The sequence below is a fragment of the Mastigoproctus giganteus genome, chromosome 1, assembly GCF_048544385.1.
Source record: "Mastigoproctus giganteus isolate SK-2022 chromosome 1, ASM4854438v1, whole genome shotgun sequence".
NCBI classification, from domain to species: Eukaryota; Metazoa; Arthropoda; class Arachnida; order Uropygi; family Thelyphonidae; genus Mastigoproctus; species Mastigoproctus giganteus.
In genome coordinates this window covers 165,327,077-165,345,249 of record NC_143575.1, presented here as the reverse complement: position 1 = coordinate 165,345,249, position 18,173 = coordinate 165,327,077, and the positions used below count along the sequence as shown (strand labels likewise).

General features: G+C 39.3%; 1 protein-coding gene across 1 annotated transcript in view; it reads left to right on the top strand.

The window, feature by feature from the left end:
* LOC150091239 (small ubiquitin-related modifier-like) overlaps window positions 1-18,173 on the top strand; it is a 128,836-nt gene that overhangs the window by 27,242 nt on the left and 83,421 nt on the right. The window contains exon 3 of the mRNA XM_090382942.1: window positions 9,754-9,831. Within this exon, the coding sequence (XP_090239068.1) occupies window positions 9,754-9,831 (78 nt within the window). The remainder of the gene's footprint in view (window positions 1-9,753; window positions 9,832-18,173) is intronic.

Below are 18,173 nucleotides of genomic sequence, written 5' to 3'. Positions count from 1 at the left end.
CCCACCGAACTTCTCTTCAAAAGGGCTTGAATTACATAACAAGCCCTTTTTACAGGAAGAGTTAAATGCAGCACTCCCTTTCACGCATGCAAGTGCTGTGGGGCCCGATGACATCCACTACGAAATGCTAAAACACCTCTCACCACAATCTAAGGATCACCTGTTAATTCTGTTTAACAGAATTTTTATTCACAAACAAAATCCAATTTCTGGATTCCTGGCAAAGGGCTATCGTCCTTTCTTTCCCAAAACCAGGAAAAGACCCTAGCAATCCAAGTAACTATCGTCCTATTGCTCTGACAAGCTGTTTGTGCAAAGTCCTGGAAAGAATGGTTAATACACGCCTCGTATGGTATTTAGAAACAAATGGTCTGCTTTCCAGGACACAGTCCGGCTTCCGAAGAAATCGATCCACTCTGGATCATTTAATCCAATTGGAAACGTCCATTCGTGATGCTTTTATTAAATCCGAGCATTTGGTAACAGTTTTCTTCGCTATTGAAAAAGCGTACGACACAGCCTGGCGATTTGGGATTTTAAAAGACCTCTATAACTTTGGTCTTAGAGGTAACCTTCCTCTTTTTATTAAAAACTTTCTTTCGAATCGCCAGTTTCAAGTCCGTTTAGGATCCACCCTCTCTCGAGTTTTCTCTCAGGAAGAGGGAATCCCACAAGGATCCGTTCTAAGTGTCACGCTTTTCGCAATCAAAATAAACTCTATCGCAGAACAACTTCCACCCACTGTAAACAATGCCCTCTATGTTGATGACTTTGCTATATTTTGTCACTCATGCAATACGAGTGTCATTGAAAGGCAACTGCAGAAAACCATTGACCATCTTACAGCTTGGTCTTTGGCTAATGGGTTCAGATTTTCACCACAGAAGACTGTTTGTGTACACTTCTGTCGCAAACGTAATCTACATCCTGACCCAGAATTAAGGCTTGGGCAAAATAACATCCCAGTTGTAGCAGAATTCAAATTCCTTGGACCTATTTTCGACAAAAAGCTGACATTTTTACAACATACTCGTCAGCTGAGGACAAGATGTGTCAAAGGGCTTAACATCGTTCGTGCCCTTTCGTCAACCTCATGGGGCGCAGATCGTGCTACCCTTCTTCGTCTCTACCGGGCACTTGTCCGTTCCAAACTCGACTATGGGTCTCAGGTCTATGGTTCTGCTAGAGATAGTGCACTTCGGTGGTTAGATCCAATCCACCATCAAGCCATCCGGACAGCCACTGGAGCATTTCGCACATCTCCTGTTCAAAGCCTTTACGTTGAAGCAAATGAACCATCTCTGTCTCTTCGACGTAAGCAGTTGTCCTTACAGTATGCCTTCAAATTAAAATCCCTGCCCGATCATCCCACGTGGCCATCCGTTTTTGAGCCGCGCTGGGAAAACCTCTACAACACCCGTCGGACTGCCAACAAACCTTTTGGTATTCGCATTCAAGGGCTGCTGAATGAGCTCAACTTGATGGTAGACAACATTGCCCAGTCACCAGGGCAATTCTTTCCACCCTGGCATGTGTATTTTCTAACTTGCGACTTCTCCCTTAAGATCTGGGAGAAGGCTACTACACCGCCATCTATCTACCAGCAACTCTTTGCATCACATAGACAGCAGTATTCTGACTTTCTGGCAATCTATACAGATGGCTCAAAGTTAGAATGTCGTGGGATCTGCTGTTGTGTTCCCTCACAAAACATTATCCTATAAGATCCCACAAGAAACTAGCATATATACTGCAGAGTTGCATGCAATACAATTAGCCCTAGATCACATTAAAAATCGCGACTACCAGAGGTATATGATCTATTGTGATTCATTGAGCGTATTACAGGCTCTAGTATCGGTGAGGTATAACCCTCATCCAATCCTGTCCAGGATCCGGAAGATTCTTTTTTCTCTCGTGGAATTAGAATTTGATATTTGCTTTTTCTTCATCCCAAGCCACATTGGGATCCGGGGAAATGAATTAGCTGATACCGCTGCCAAATCAGCGATTTCCGTGGATAATCATTGCCTGCCAGTCCCCTATACAGACTACAGGCAAATAATACGTTCTAATTTATTCTCCCAATGGCAAGATTCTTGGCACGGACAGGCCACAAATAAATTACATCGCATTAAGCCTGTAATTACGCAATGGCAGTCCAGTCTACGCAGGGTCCGAAGAGAGGAAGTTGTTCTTGCTTGGCTCCGCATAGGTCATAGTCATCTAACCCATTCCTACTTGCTGAGGGCGGATGACCCACCTATGTGCGAGATATGTAATGTTATTTTAACCATTAGTCATATTTTAATAGAATGTCCTGTTTTTATAGAAGCACGACGCTTGTATTTTACCGCTTTTAATAATGTGTCTGAGCCATTTACACTGTCAGATTATAGGTGACAGAGACAATATGTCCGACGTTTTTAACTTTTTACAATCTATTAATTTTTATACAAGAATCTAGGGTTTATACTTTTTATACTTTTACTTTGTATCTTTTGACAATAATTAATTGCTTGACGTGGTAGCTTTAGCTACCAAAATGTTTAGTAGTGTTTTAAAATTTGACTTGTTGCATTATGGCCTTAGCTGCCAATGCACCATAAAAAATCAAATCAAACCAAACCAAATCAAGGACGGATGGCAGTCATCCTGAAATAGGTGGGTATATGGGATGTGTTAGGGTAACTAGGAATAGGAGCATGTATACCAATGCTAGAAGTATAGTAAATAAATTTGATGAATTTGAAGTGTTGGTCAAGACATCAAAGGTGGATATTGTTGGGATAGCAGAGACGTGGTGTCACACAGATATAAGGAATGCAGAACTGGAATTTGGGGAGTACAATGTGTACAGGAAGGATAGACAGGATAGAAAGGGAGGAGGTGTTATGCTGTTAATTAAGAAAAACATAAAATCAAAAGGAGTGCTCCCAGTTGATACAGATGAACAGTGCACTGTTGAGTCAGTTTGGTGTGACATAAGCACCGTGAAAGCAAAAATAAGAGTAGGAGTGTGTTATAGGCCTAATGACTCAAATGAGTACAAGGAACAATTATACGGAGAAATAGAGCGGGCCAGTAAATCAGAATGTCTTATAATGGGGGATTTTAACTTCCCAGATATTGACTGGAACTTGTGGGTTGGTCACTCACACACTAGTCAGACTTTTGTGCATTTATTGGATGATTGTTTTCTGCAGCAGCATGTTTGAGAGGCAACCAGAGAGAGTAATACTCTTGATCTGGTTATCAGCAGTGATCATTCGTGTATTAAGAATTTGCAGTTAAGGAACCACTAGGTGGCAGTGATCACAGTGTACTGATGTTGGATTTACTTAGATATAATTACCATCAGGGGTAAAGGAAAGGGTTTTTGCGTCCATAAAAGTGAGTGCAGTGGTCTCAGAAAATTTTTAAATTCTGTACAATGGGATAAACTGACAATGTTACCAACAGTAAATTCTGAGTGGGAAGCATTCAAGGAATTAATCGTGGAAGCTACCAAAAGTTTCATACCTATTAAGAAATATTGTTTAAGGTTTAGGCCTAAATGGTTATCAAATGAACTAATGAGACTCGTAACAGAGAAGAAAAATGCATGGGATGCATATAAATTATCAAGCGACTCAGAAGTCTATGGCAGATATAAGCTAGTCTGTAATCAGGTCACAAAGGAGGTTAGGCAGGCGAAGGCAGATTACGAGAAATCCTTGGCAAAAGATGCTAAGAAAAACAGCAAGGATTTCTTTACTTATATAAACTCTAAAAGGAAGGGGATGAATCTGATTGGTCCACTTGATATCAATGGATCGACCGTTGATGATCCTGCCCAGATAGCAAACAAACTGAATGAGTATTTTGCATCTACATTCAAACACGAGGAGTTATTAAGGTTTGGAAATGGCAGAAGGTTATCAAATTGTAGCAGGATATTTAATGATTTTGTAATAACTGAGAGCGAAGTGGAGGAGAAATTGTTCAAGTTAAACATAAGAAAAGCACCAATTGGAGCAGAATGGTATTAGTGGTAAGTTGCTACAATGGATAAAAGGATGGTTAAGTGGGAGAAGACAGAGGGTGGTAATCAATGGGTGCTGCTCTTCGTGGACTAATGTTATTAGTGGAGTCCCACAGGGTTCGGTGTTGGGTCCACTGTTGTTTTGTATATTTATCAATGATATTGATGAAGGTATATCAGGCTTAATGTTGAAGTTTGCAGATGATACAAAGGTTGGCAGTGTTAGTAATGGCAGTGTGCTACTGCAACAGGATCTAGATAATTTGGGCAGATGGGCTAAGAAGTGGCAACTGAAGTTTAATCTTGACAAATGCAAAGTACTGCATATGGGTAGAAGTAACCCCAGAGAAACGTACCAACTGTGTGGTACTACACTTAAGGTGGTAGAAAATGTGAAAGACCTGGGAGTAATTATACAATCGGATATGAAGTTTTCTGAGCAATGCAGACAGGCTGCCAGGTCAGGTCATGGGGTTTTGTCAATGAAATATAGGAATTTTGCTAGCAGGGAAAAGGAGGTGATTATCCCTCTGTATAAGGCAATGGTCAGGCCACGCCTTGAGTACTGCGTACAGGTCTGGAGGCCTCGTTTTAGGAAGGATGTAGATTTACTTGAATTAATCGTGGAAGCTACTAAAAGTAGCTGTACAGAGAAGGGCAACAAGATTGGTGAGGGGAATGAAGGGATCCTCTCACCAAGAGAGGCTTAAGTTCTGCAAATTGCAGTGGCTGGAGACTAGGCACCTGCACAGTGATCTGATTGAGGTATATAAGGCCTTGAATGGGTTGAGGATGCTGCATTCTGATGGGATCCTTCCACTTGTTCAGATTACGAACCTAAGGGGGCATAAATTCAAATTAAGAAAAGACAGATGTAGAATAGATGTACGGAAATTTGCCTTTAGCCAGCGGGCGGTTAATTGCTGGAACAAACTTCCATCTGTCGTTGTGGAAGTTGATAGGTTGAATAAATTTAAGGAGGAACTGGACAGGCATTTGGAGGGAATGGTGTGTTTTTTTTTTTTTTGGCTGATGCTGCCTAAGCTCATACACATGCTTTCTTGCATCACATGCTACTACTACTTCTACTACTTGGATTTTAGGAAAGCTTTTGATCCTGTTGCAAGTGGAAAACTACTATATAAATTTTGGTGTAGATACACCATTGTTTACCCATAAATTAAACTACGTACTTTGTGTAAATGCATCGTTTTTAATTGTATCTCAAATTGTGGCTACCTTCACATCAAGATACTGGTTATTGCACTACTTTGAATGAGTAATGCTTCTCTTGTAGAGAAAACTACTGTTATTTATTCTCAGTGGATACCATCATCTGAATGGCACCACTTGAACTAAAAGTCTGTTAACAGTTTTATCCAAAATGATCTGATAATTTGAAAATACTGGGTACACAGATCTCAAACAGATGAGGAAGGAAACCTGTTCATGAAGTGTTCCACAGCTCTTCACAGAACATGTACTTTTTATGTTGTAAGAAGGCTGTACACTTTGTCCATCTTTATTTGTATGGTAATGAATACACACAACTATAGAAAAGGACAATATAAAATCCCCACACAATACAGTAAAACGTCAGTTATCCAGGGCTCAATCATCTGTATATGGTCAGATTAACCGTGGCCCTCTATATGTATGTAATTTTATTTTAAACAAACATTATTTATCTGTGCGACTGTATTCGTAAAGTACATACAGGAAATCACTGTTGCATCTCGTTTTGCCACCTTTTAAATCACATTAATGTTTTTACACCCACTGATTCAAGTCAAGTATCTTGAAACACCTGCTGCATTTCTAATGCCAAATAACATTCAAATGTAACCTATTTGCGTTTGTCTACTAAATATCGTGAAAGCTTGTTCCTGTGCTTGTTGTGTGTTGTATGTAATATTTATCTCACATTTCAACCCCTAAAGATGTCAGGTAAATGAAAAATAGTTGTTTTAACAGTGGAAACAAAACTGGAAATAATTAAAAGACGTGAAAAATGTGAAAATGTTTCAAAGCTTGCAAACAAATTTGGAATTGGCCAGCAAACTGTGTGGGACATCATTAAAAAAAAAAACAGCCCAATATAGATAAATTTGGGTCTAAATGTGACACATATTGCTTGCACTTTACAAAGAAAATCACTCAAAGGTGCTACAAATGAATTACTTGAAAGTGTAATGATAAAGTGGTTTTTACAACAAAGAGCTGAAGGAACTCCAATATCTGGACCAATGAGGTTAAGCAAGGCAAAATATTTTTTTGACAAATTAGAAAAGCCTGGAACACATATTTTCATTTGGTTGGTTGAAACAATTTAAAGACAGGTATGGTATAAGAGTTAGAGATACAGGGTGAAAAGCTCATGCAGCTGACATGGTAGCAACTTTGTTCTATGATGAATCATGGGATGACAAATTAAGATTAACCGTAGAGGGGAAATCAAAATCTCCTAGAAGTTTAAAGAACACGACTAATATTCCAACAGGTTGTTACAACCACCGATCTGCATGGATGACTAGGGATATATTTGAAAAGTGGTGACATAGATAGATTCCTCACGTTAAAAAAATTTGTCTCATAAAAGTCTCCCCCACAAAGCAATTTTTTTATTAGATAATGCTCCATCCCATCCTCCACTGGAAAAACTATCTACAGAAAATGGGGATATGTAACCATTTATCTTTCATTCAACGTAACACAACTGGTACAACCTATGGATGATGGGGGTGATTGAGAGCATGAAACGATTGTATATAAAAATTCTTGATGATGGACATTATCACGGAAGAAATGAATCCTTTTATTTTGGAAGTCACTAACAATTAATTAAAGATGATATCTATAACATTTCTACTGAATGGGTGGAAGTTAAAAGTGAAACAATTATAAAATCGTTCAAAAAAAAAATATTGCCCAATGACTGTGTAATCGCTGAAAATAACTTGGAAGTGGGACACTCAAATAACACTGAAATTGTTCCTGATATTTTAAACTCAGTTCAAAATATTGAAGGATGTGAAGACTTAGACGAGGCAAGTTTAATCAATGGTTAAAATAAAGACAAAAATGAACCAGGCTATGAAAAAATTACTAAAAAAAACCATTCAAGGCCTTATACACCTCAATTAAATTATCTCATAGGTGCCTAGCACACTGCAATTTGCAGAACTTTCTTGGTAAGAGCACCCCTTGTTCCACTCACCAGTCTAGTTGCCCTTCTCTGTACTCGTTCCAGCAGCTCTACATCCTTCCTAAAATAAGTAATTCAGAACTGTATGCAGTACTTAAGGTGTGGCCTGACCATTGGCTTATACAAGGGGACAATCACCTCCTTATCCCTCTAGAAAAATTCCTGTATATCATTGACAAGAAACTATATGCTGCTCTTGCAGCCTGTTTGCACTGCTCAAAAACTTCATATCTGACTGCACAATTACCCCCGTGTCCTTTTCATTCTCTACTACCCTGAGTGTAGTACCACACAGTTGGTACATTACACTTGGGTTAACTGTACTCTATGCAGTGCTTTACATTTGTCAATGTTAAATTTCAGTTGCCACCTTGCAGCCCATCTGCTCAACTTTTCTAGATACTGTTGCAGTAGTATACTGTCATTGCTGTCATTAACAACCCTGGCAACCATTGTATCATCTGCAAACTTAGACATTGATCCTGATATACCATTGATAAATGGTATATCAGGGTTAATCAATATTATTTATAAATACAGAAAACAACACTGGGCCCAGTGCCAAACCCTGGGGGGACTCCACTAATAACATTATTCCACAAAGAGCAGTGTCCACTGATTACCAACCTCTGACTTCTCCCAATCAACCATCCTTCTATCCATTGAAGCAACTTGCCCTTAATGCCATACTGCTCCAATTTGTACAGTAGTCTTCTGTTTTAATGTACAGAGCATAATAGCATGTGGGTTTAAATAACTATATAATATCGGTGTAGATACACTTTAGTTTACCCATAAATTAAACTACATACGTAGTGTAAAGGCATAGTTTTTAATTGTATTTCACATTGTGGCTATCTTCACAATGAGATACCAAATATTGCACTACTTCGAATAAGTAATGCTTCTCTAGTAGAGAAGACTACTGTTATTTATTCTCAGTGGATACCACCACCCAGACGGCACTGTTTAAAAGCTGTTGGCCTATCATCGGTGGGTGGGCAGGTACCCTGATAATGTAAACATGCAATCACATTTGCGAAGTGGTTTTACAATATGAGAGATGCCAAATGGAGAACAAATGGTAATGCATTTTAATGATGAAATGCACAGGACATAAACTCCTTATCCCTGAATAACTATATAACATTGGTGTATACACAATTGTTTACCCATAAAATTAAAGTACATACATAGTGTAAAGGCATCGTTTTAATTGTATCTCATATTGTGGTTACCTAAAAAAAAAAAAAAAAAAAACAAAAAAAAAAAAAAAAAAGATACCAGGTATTGCACTACTTCAAATAAGTAACACTTCTTTAGTAGAGAACACTACTGTTATCTATTCTCAGTGGATACCACCACCCAGACGGTACTGTTTGAACCAAGTCGCAACTGATCGCATGTTTGCATTATTCATTTAGTTCAGGGCAAGTTGTACAGTTTGCCCTGACTTAGGTATTACACTTGCTATGAAGTGCTGGCACTGCAGTTTCCCTAGGTGGTGTTATTTGAATACATTTTTCTGGTGAATTTATCTCCCCCATTAGTATTATGTATATTCTCAAATTTCATTGTTCTTCAACGTACATTTTATGGCTACAGACATGGCATTAAGCTTACTCTGTATATTTTTTAAGATGTTTATATGCATAATGTATAAACAGAGCTGTGTGTGCATATCTAATTGTGAAATTTTGCACATAATAGTTTTATAAGCTTGAAAATGGAAAGTACTAATAACTTCCTGCTTATATATATATTTTTTTTTTCCAGCAAAATTAATAAAAGTTGTTTCATTGAAAACAAATAATAATAGAACAAATAAAACAAATAACAAAAAATAATAGATGTAAAAAATTTTATATTTTTCATCTATTATTTTATTTTTCAAATTTTTTGATTAAAAAAAAACTATAAACTACATTTAATAAGAATTTCAATCCATTGGAATATTCAAAGCAGAATTTTCCAGAAGTGAAGTTGAGCATGCTGTTTGTTTGTTATTTGGTTTTTAGAAGCATTAGCAACTAAGGCCATATTGCTCTGGTATATGCGGTGGTCATTCCCTGGCCTTTCCGCATCCTCCGTATTTGGTGGTGACGGGCTCGAACACTGGTCTAATCAAGAAGCGTGTGCTACGCACTGCTGCTCCTTCCCACCTGGCTATGGAGGTGCCAGTTGAGTATGCATGACAGGTCCTGTGTAACTGGTTTTGTTATGAATGGGAGCATGGCAACTGCTAGGTTAACATCACAAGTAACTGATCACAAAATAATGCCTTTTTTTTTTAATTTATTTTTTTACTTATTTCTGCAGTTTTCTGAAACTGTGTTCATAATGATTAGAGCAGGTGAGGAAAGCTACCAGTGACTAATATTTTGTGATTGTTTTTAAAATTCAATTTTATTGTATATATGCAAATTGCATTTTTATCTTTCTCTATAAGTTTTGTCTCTTAACTTGTATATATAAACTGCTTAACTGCAGGTTCCAAAATAAATTTAGTTATTTTTCCATACAGGACAGTAATGAAATCCATTTTCGAGTGAAGATGACGACACAAATGGGAAAATTAAAGAAATCATATAGTGAACGAGTAGTAAGTGTCAGGTTTTTTTCTTAATCCTTTTTTTTTTTTTTTTTTTTAATTCTATAGGAACATTGATAATGGCATTGATTCAGTTAGTCTTAGCAGTTATGAAAGATATTTTGTATGAACTCCCACATGTATTGAAGTGTTAAGCACATTATCAAATTCCCACAAGATATTGAACTCATTATAGTTAATTACTCATTTTCTGCTGAGGGCCGATAACTCTCCAATGTGCAGTTTGGCACTGTTTATATTCAGATATTTTCATTGAAAATATCTCATACTGAAACTTGTACACTTTCAGATTTTATCAGACAAAGAATGTGTCAGAAATTTAAAAAATTTTTGCAAACTGTTAACTTATACAATTATGCTGTCCAGTCAAAACATTATGACTATCCAGTGTTTTAGTTATTGGCCATTCGTCTGCACTTAGTGGCACATGTTGCAGTGAGAACTGGTAAATGATATATTGCAGGTTCATGGCATGTGGTCTGTATGAATCACATTCATTTCAGAAAAGGGATAATTGTTGATTACTAGTTGAAGGGTGGTAGTATTACAGAAACAACCAATTTTCGGGCTGTTTGCAGGGTACTGTAGTTAAGTTGTTCCAAGAGTGGATGGGTAGTGAATAGAGCAGCATTCAAGGGCCATTGGTGGGGGCCCCATGCCATGCCTTGTTGATGGTGAAATGGTGAACATAGGCTATCTGTCCTGCCTTGTATGATCATATAAACGGAAAATGGTGGTATGGCTGCCATAGTGGACATAGTGTGTTTGTTGGCCAATGGTTCCACAAAAAAAATGCAATTGGTGATGCTGTGAAGATGGAAGATGCAAGTTGTGTTGTTCATCTGGCCACTTAGTGTGGGAGGCACAATCACCAATGAAGGCACCTCCTAGCATTCATCCATAGCACAAGGAGCTGTGTGATGACGGTAGAAGGAACATCCGATGAAGCCTCCCCTCCAGCAAAGCTAGGAAGGAGAGATCCCAGGAAAAGAAATGGTGAGGAAGAGAGTTGGAAGAAAAGGAGACATACAGGGGGGTCCCCCAGGCAAACCACCGCACATTCCCAGAGCAATATGGCCTTAGTTGCTAATGCTCCTAAAATCCAAATAACAACAACAACCCCAGGCAAACAGAAGTATGAAACCACTATCAGGTAGTTTGTGTACTTCGGCCCATAGCTGCTTTTCTGTCTTGATTTCCTGACCGGACATGGTAGTGAGCCCTATAAATTCCACTGGTGATGTTGACGTAAGCTGTGTGTGTCAGTCCAAGGAAGGTGATATATGGGTCCAGAAGTAGCATACCTCTGATAACTTGTAGGGCTGCTGTGGAGGTGTTATGACAGGCCTTAGTCATTCCAAGGAGAAAGTCTTTGGATATGGCTAAGTTTGTTTGCAATTGTGACTTTATCCACTCTGCAAAACCACATTTTGGCTCCATAAGAGACAGTTGGGAAGAAAACAGCTTTATACATATGCCACAGACCCTTCCCTTGGGATTCCAATTTGTTTTGGTAACTCAAGCTAGTAATGATGTAATCCTTGATGTAATCAAAATGTGGCATAAAGCTGCATTTGTGGTTTATGATAATGCCGAAGTATTTTAATGACTGGTGGCAATTTAGAGATTGTTAGTTCACTTGATAACCCGGGGCTCTGGATATTCAGGCTATGCTTTTATAAGAAGCATTTTTGTCTTGGTTGTAGATGCAGCAAGCTTGTATATCCCATTCCTGAAGAGCTGAGAGGAGTGTTTTGCTTGCCCATCCAAGGAGGCTCAGGTGGGCCAATGACTAGCAGGAACAGATCGTTGGCCCTGCTGACATAGTGTTAACTGTCTGGTACCTCCCAGTACCAGGGATCTCTCCCAACTTTGCTTAATATCTCTGTGATGCATACAGTTCGCAGTAAAGGCCAGATTGTGTAAGTGGTAGTGTTGGGCTGTGTTATGTCCATGCTTGGAAACCAAGACCAGCCCCCCCCCTCTTTACACTGCTCTGACATGAGAACTCTGGCGGGGGTGAACTTACTAGAGTACAAACTTCTACCCTGGATGTCGCCTGAGCTTGCCCCGGAGGGGGGGGGCCTCCAACAGGGGAAAAAACTAGGTGAAACAGGAGGAAATGGGAGGAAGGGGTTAAAAGTGTGGTGGGGAGAATTTGAAATGGAGCATGGGGTGACAGTTTGAGTTTGGGACAAATGGAAGTGTACAAATTGGAGCAGTATGGCATTAAGGTAAGTCTTCCTATCATCCACAGGAGGTGGATGATAGGAAGACTTACCTTAATGGGTGACTGGTGCCACCAGTCATACAAGAAAATGTTTTTAGAATTTTTTTTTTTTTTTTTTTTTTTTGTGATATTTGTACAGGGCATATATTAAACAATAAATTCACCTAGCATTTACCCATCTTCCAATCACATTTGTTCCTCCATGCAGAAATCATCCTGAATATGTACAGTACACTTTTTTTTAAAATACAAACGACGAGTCATTCATTTGTCCATCTAACGGCATGAATCAATACTACACTTGCACAGCTTGCATGCCAAGCTGTACAAGTGTAAATTGGAAGAAAATGAGACATACAGGGGAAGATGTCCCACAGGCAAACAGGAGTATGAAACCACTATCAGGTAGTTTGTGTACTTTGTCCCCTTGGCTGCTTTTCTGTCTTGATTTCCTGACCTGGCGCCTCACTAGCTCACATTTTACTAAAGCACATTTCTGGGGGTTACTACCATAAAACAATAAAAACAATTTCCACCTGCGTTTCTGCTAGTGGAATCTGTTATAACTGGTAGTAAACTCGATCTAATTGTATTTGCGATAATACCGATATTTGGAATTGTGTGAGTTTTTACGCTATTCATCACACTTATGCAACTTTTGTGCTTCTCATTTACACAACATATGTTATCTCATTCATTATACTGCTCAGAGTATGAATGACACGTTTTTTTGTGCCTGCGTAGGCCAATTTAACACTAAATTTATTCCGAGGATTCGCTTAGGCAGCACAGGCACCCCACATGCCCATCACTAGCTCCCCAGTCTTTCCTTGCATGATCAAGAAATGGTGCCCTGCCACAGGAGCCCAGTGAAAAGAGTGGGGGTGGCAGAAGAGTGCAGAAAGTTGTCCCCCCCCAAGCAGCTGGCCCCAACCTCCAGGCAAAGGGAACTAGTTGGTCCTCGTATAGCACAATAGTTGTGTTCCTAGAAACCCTTGTGCAATGCAAAATCGTGCAATATAAACAACAGGCGCTTTTGGGAAAAATGGGGTTAGGTGCTGACCACCCAAGATTGAACACACATTTGTAACGAAAACAACCAAACACAATAAATAATCGTAATAAAATATGTAAGTTTTATTATGACTACTGTATTATGTAATAAAATATTGCTACTGCTTTTGCTTCTATCGTAAGCAAACTTGTTTTTTGTTTAATTTTCTATCCAAACAGATGACAGCCGTTCCATCTCTTCCAATTCTTGTGTCTTAATCTAATGGATTTTAATTACACTTTGAGTTGTTCCTGCTATGAAAGTTTTTATTTTCTCTGCATTCTTTGTAATTCTTGGCGTTGCCTCATTTAGGCCTGTAGCACGTGCAATATCACATGGTCTTTCATTTCGCTTAAAGCGTTTCACTATTTCATATTTTTTCTCTATCGACAGAGGCGGACTGGCCGTAAGCCTTACCGGGGAAACCCAGGTGGACTGGAGGCCGGTGTGATTTTGGCCATAAACGCTAGTATGAGGCCACTACAAATTTTCCTGGATAAGAATTTTTAGCATTAGCATTAGTAGAGGCATATTATGCAAGAAAGCAAGCTTATGCAGCATCAGCCAAAAAAAAAAAAAAAAAAAAAAAAAAACCAACTTCCACTTCACCCCTCTGTTCGTTCAAAATACCTGTTCAGCTAAGCCTTAAATTTATTTAGGCTATCAACTTCCACAACAAGGGATGGTTCAACCAACCAACTATCTGCTGGCTAAAGACAAATTTCCGGACATCTATCCTATATCTGTCTTTCCTCAATTTGAATTTATGCCCTCTCAGGTGATTATTCTGAACAAGAGGCAGAATCCCATCAGCACTGAGCATGCTCAAACCATTCAAGGCTTTATACACCTCTATCAGATCACCTCGCCGGTGCCTAGTCTCCAGACACTAATTTGCAAAACTTAAGCCTTTCTTCGTAAGAGCAATCCTTTGTTCAATTCACTAACCTTGTTGCCCTTCTCTGTACTCGTTCCAGCAGCTCTACATCCTCCTTCTTGAATGAGGCCTCCAGATCTGTATACAGTACTCAAGGTGTGGCCTGACCATTGCCTTATACAAGGGAATAATCACTTCCTTATCCCTTCTAGAAAAATTCCTGTATATCATTGATAAGACACCATGAGCTACTCTTGCAATCCGTCTGCACTGCTCAGAGAACTTCATATCTGCCTGCACAATTACCCCCAGGTCCTTTTCATTCACTACCACTGTCAGTGTAGTAACCGCTGAGTTTATATGTTGCTCTAGGGTTGCTGTTTCTCATATGTAGCACTTTACATTTGTCCATGTTAAACTTCATTTGCCACCTCTCAGCCCATCTGCTCAACTTTTCCAGATCCTGTTGCAGTAGCATAGTGTCAGTAGTGTCCTTGACAACCCTGCCAACCTTCGTATCGTCTGCAAACTTGGACATTAAGCTTGATATACCATCATCAATATTCTTTATAAATACAGAAAACAATAATGGACCCAACACTGAACCCTGAGGGACCCCACTAATAACATTGGTCCATGATGAGCAGTGTCCATTGATTACCACTCTGTCTTCTCCCCCTCAGCCACCCCTTTATCCATAGCAGCAATTTGGCTCCAATGCCACACTGCTCCAATTTGTGCAGCAGTCTTGCATGTGCAACTGTATCAAAAGCCTTTCTAAGATCTAAGTATATAATATCAAAGTTATTCCCTGCATCCATTTCTTTTGTTACTGCATCACAGTATCCAATCAAATTGGTCAGGAAAGGCTTCCCCTTAACAAAACCATGCTGTGTCCGAGCTATAACTGAAGTCTTGTCTAGGTGATCCTGCAGTGCTTCTTTAACCAGTGCCTCCATTAATTTTCCTGGAACAGAAGTTAAACTCACAGGTCTATAATTACTTGTGTCAGCCTTTGATCCTCCTTTGTGAATTGGGGTCACATTTGCACATCTCCAGTCTATGGGTTCCTCCCCTGAGTCCAAGGAAGCTCTCATAATTTATGGCTAAGGGTTTGCTTACTTCCTTCGCTGTCTCCTTTAATATAACTGGATAGATCCCATCCACCCCAGGTGCCTTTCTTGTGTTTATCTTTAACAATTTCTCCTCCACTCTCAGTTATTACAAGATTATCTAGCTTACTGCCAGAGTTGAATACACCTCTGACATTCCCCTCGCTGAATAACATCTCATGTTTGAATGTCGATGCAAAATATTCATTTAGTTTGTTAGCTACCTGAGCAGGATCATCAACAGTTGAACCATTGATATCAAGTGGACCAATCTGATTCATCCCCTTCCTTCTAGAGTTTACATAAGAAAAGAACTCTTTACTGTTTTTCTTTGCTTCATTTGCCAAAGATTTCTCATAATCAGCCTTCGCCTGCCTAACTTCCTTTGTAACTTGGTTACAGATCAACTTATATCTATCATAGGCTTCTGTGTTAACTTATATGTATCCCAAGCATTTTTCTTCTCTGTTATATGTCTTATTAGTTCATCTGACACCCATTTAGGCCTAAACCTTGAATAATATTTCTTAGTTGGTATGTAAAGCCTTGTAGCTTCCAAGATAAGTTCTTTGAATGCTTCCCATTTTGAATTTGCTGTTGGTAACATCATCAGTTGGTCCCACTGTATAGAATTTAAATACTGTCTCAGACTATCGTAGTAGCCTTTATGAAAGCAATAACCCTTCCCTTTACCCCTGATGGTAGTTACCTCTGAGTAAATCCCACTTCAGCACACTGTGATCACTGCCCCCTAGTGGTTCCTTTATGTGCAGATTCTTAATGCATGAAGAATCACTACTTTTGACCCAGTACGCCTGTTTATCGATATTGCTTTTCTTTTTCTCTCTGAATCTGTAGTGTCTTCGCCAGGACGCATCCTTTTCACACCTTTTAAGTATTTTACCCATTTTTAGGAAATAAAACACAATTACAAAATGAGGAGGCACACTTGATATGCATAAACAATGCTGCGCGCATGTAGCAACTGAATTAACAACACCGAAGGCAGAGACATACCTCACTAGCTCACATTTTACTAAAGCACATTTCTGGGGGTTACTACCATAAAACAAAAACAATTTTCACCTGCGTTTCTGTTAGTGGAATGTTTTATAAACTGGTAGTAAACTCGATCTAATTGCATTTGCGATAATACTGATAGCTGGAATTGTGTGGGTTTTTAAGCTATAATGATGAAATGTGTTTCCCATTCACTGATATAAAAAACATAAATACACTTTCAGAATCTTCTCTTCATTCCTGTTGTGTTCAGTTGGGGTGATTCCGCATTCGACTGCCATTTTTTGTAAACACAAGGCGAATCGTGCGTAAGTGAATTCGGTTCGTGTTATATACGATATCGTTCCCCTATTTATAAATCGTGTATGATCGAATTCGTGTAGTGTAAACTCGTGTTATACGAGGACTGACTGTACTTATTCTTTAACCAAGGACATAATACATGATATGATATGCACTGCACATATAGAACCATTTGCTTTTCACAAAAAATATGTACCCATGCGACAAACTGGCCTATCACTTCCCTCATTCATACATACTCTCACACACATTCCATTCATATCTGCAAGGTATGCACCAGCCACACTCAGACCAACATTGACAGGCTCTAGAAGTCAAGCTTCGTAGGTAAAGTCCAGGAAATAAACAAGCTTGCTCCAGAGACAACCAGGGGCACACAGCTTGTCAAATCCGGAGAATAAGAAGGCCCGTTAAGATTACCCCTAGTTTTGTCATTTGGCTATTGGTTTTGCTTCTATGGAGGTGGCTTTGGTAATAAAGGCCCCCCCCCCCCAACCGGAAGTGATCCCTAAGATTTTTTCATCTGGTTTCAAATATGGTTTTTGCCTATCTGTAAATTCTTTATAATAATCTTCTGTAACGAGGGCATTTCTGATTATGTGGAAGTGGGCTTATTCGAGAAATCAGCAGACATCTGTGGTTATCATAAAGTGGGCACTTGTGGCTCTGATTTTCTGAGGCACTGCAGATGCAGGCTCTTCTTCTAGCCCCATTTCTTGTAATTGGGCTGTAATGTGCCATGTCCTGTGAGGAAGAAGGTAATGCATAGGACATAATACATGATATGATAAGCACTGCACATATAGAATACCAGGAGCATACCAGTGATGACTTGCGAGAGACCCATCTTATGTCGGGGAGGAATCTCCTCATCACCTCTCCCTTGGTCAGTTTGTCCCAATTTTGTTTTGCCAGATTTGCTGAAATTCTCTTGCAGTTCTCATCCTTTCCCTCTTTGAGCCTAGTTAGGTCTAGGGATATGCCCAGAACTTCTGTTGTCACACCTTTCCTGATTCTGTAGAGCAGACCATGGCATATTACTTCTAAATCGAGTGGTAAAATGCCTGCTAAGGCTTGCAAGGCTGGGGGTGCTTACCATGCAGCAAGCTCTGGTACTAGCCAACAGTATTATACACTGCATGGTTTCTAGTTTACTTTTGTTTCTTACTGTTGCTGCCTGGTGAAACCAAACCCACCCCAGCACCATAATTGATGACTCAGATGAAAACTGCTTTGTGTATCAGAGCCAAGGTTTTCTTTTTTAATCCCTTCTTATCCTGGAGATAATGGCAGCATATGCTCTTACTTTTTTGGATAGATTTTCCAGGTGTGGGTAGAAGGTTAATTCGGAGTCAATTGTTATGCCCAGGTACTGAAGTTCCTGGGCAGTCTTCAGGGATTTGTTGGCTATTTTAATCACTGAAGGTTTTGTACAGTTCAGAGTACCTTTTAAGAGAATCATTTTAGTTTTTCAATAGATTTTGTGGTTTCCAGTCCATTCAGTTTCCAGTCCATGGAGTTTGCCTTTGTAACATGCGGGAATTATCTCTGATGGCAAGGTCCGCGAAGGCTTCGGATGGTGGTAGAGTTATGTTTAGGAACTCATCCAGTACTGTAGTCCAGAAAAATGAACAGAGTATTGAACCCTGAGGACAGCCTTTAATCATAGGTCTGATAGTTTTTTGATATCTTCTTGTGACAGTAACTTGCCTATTGCTTAAATAGCTGGAGATGGTG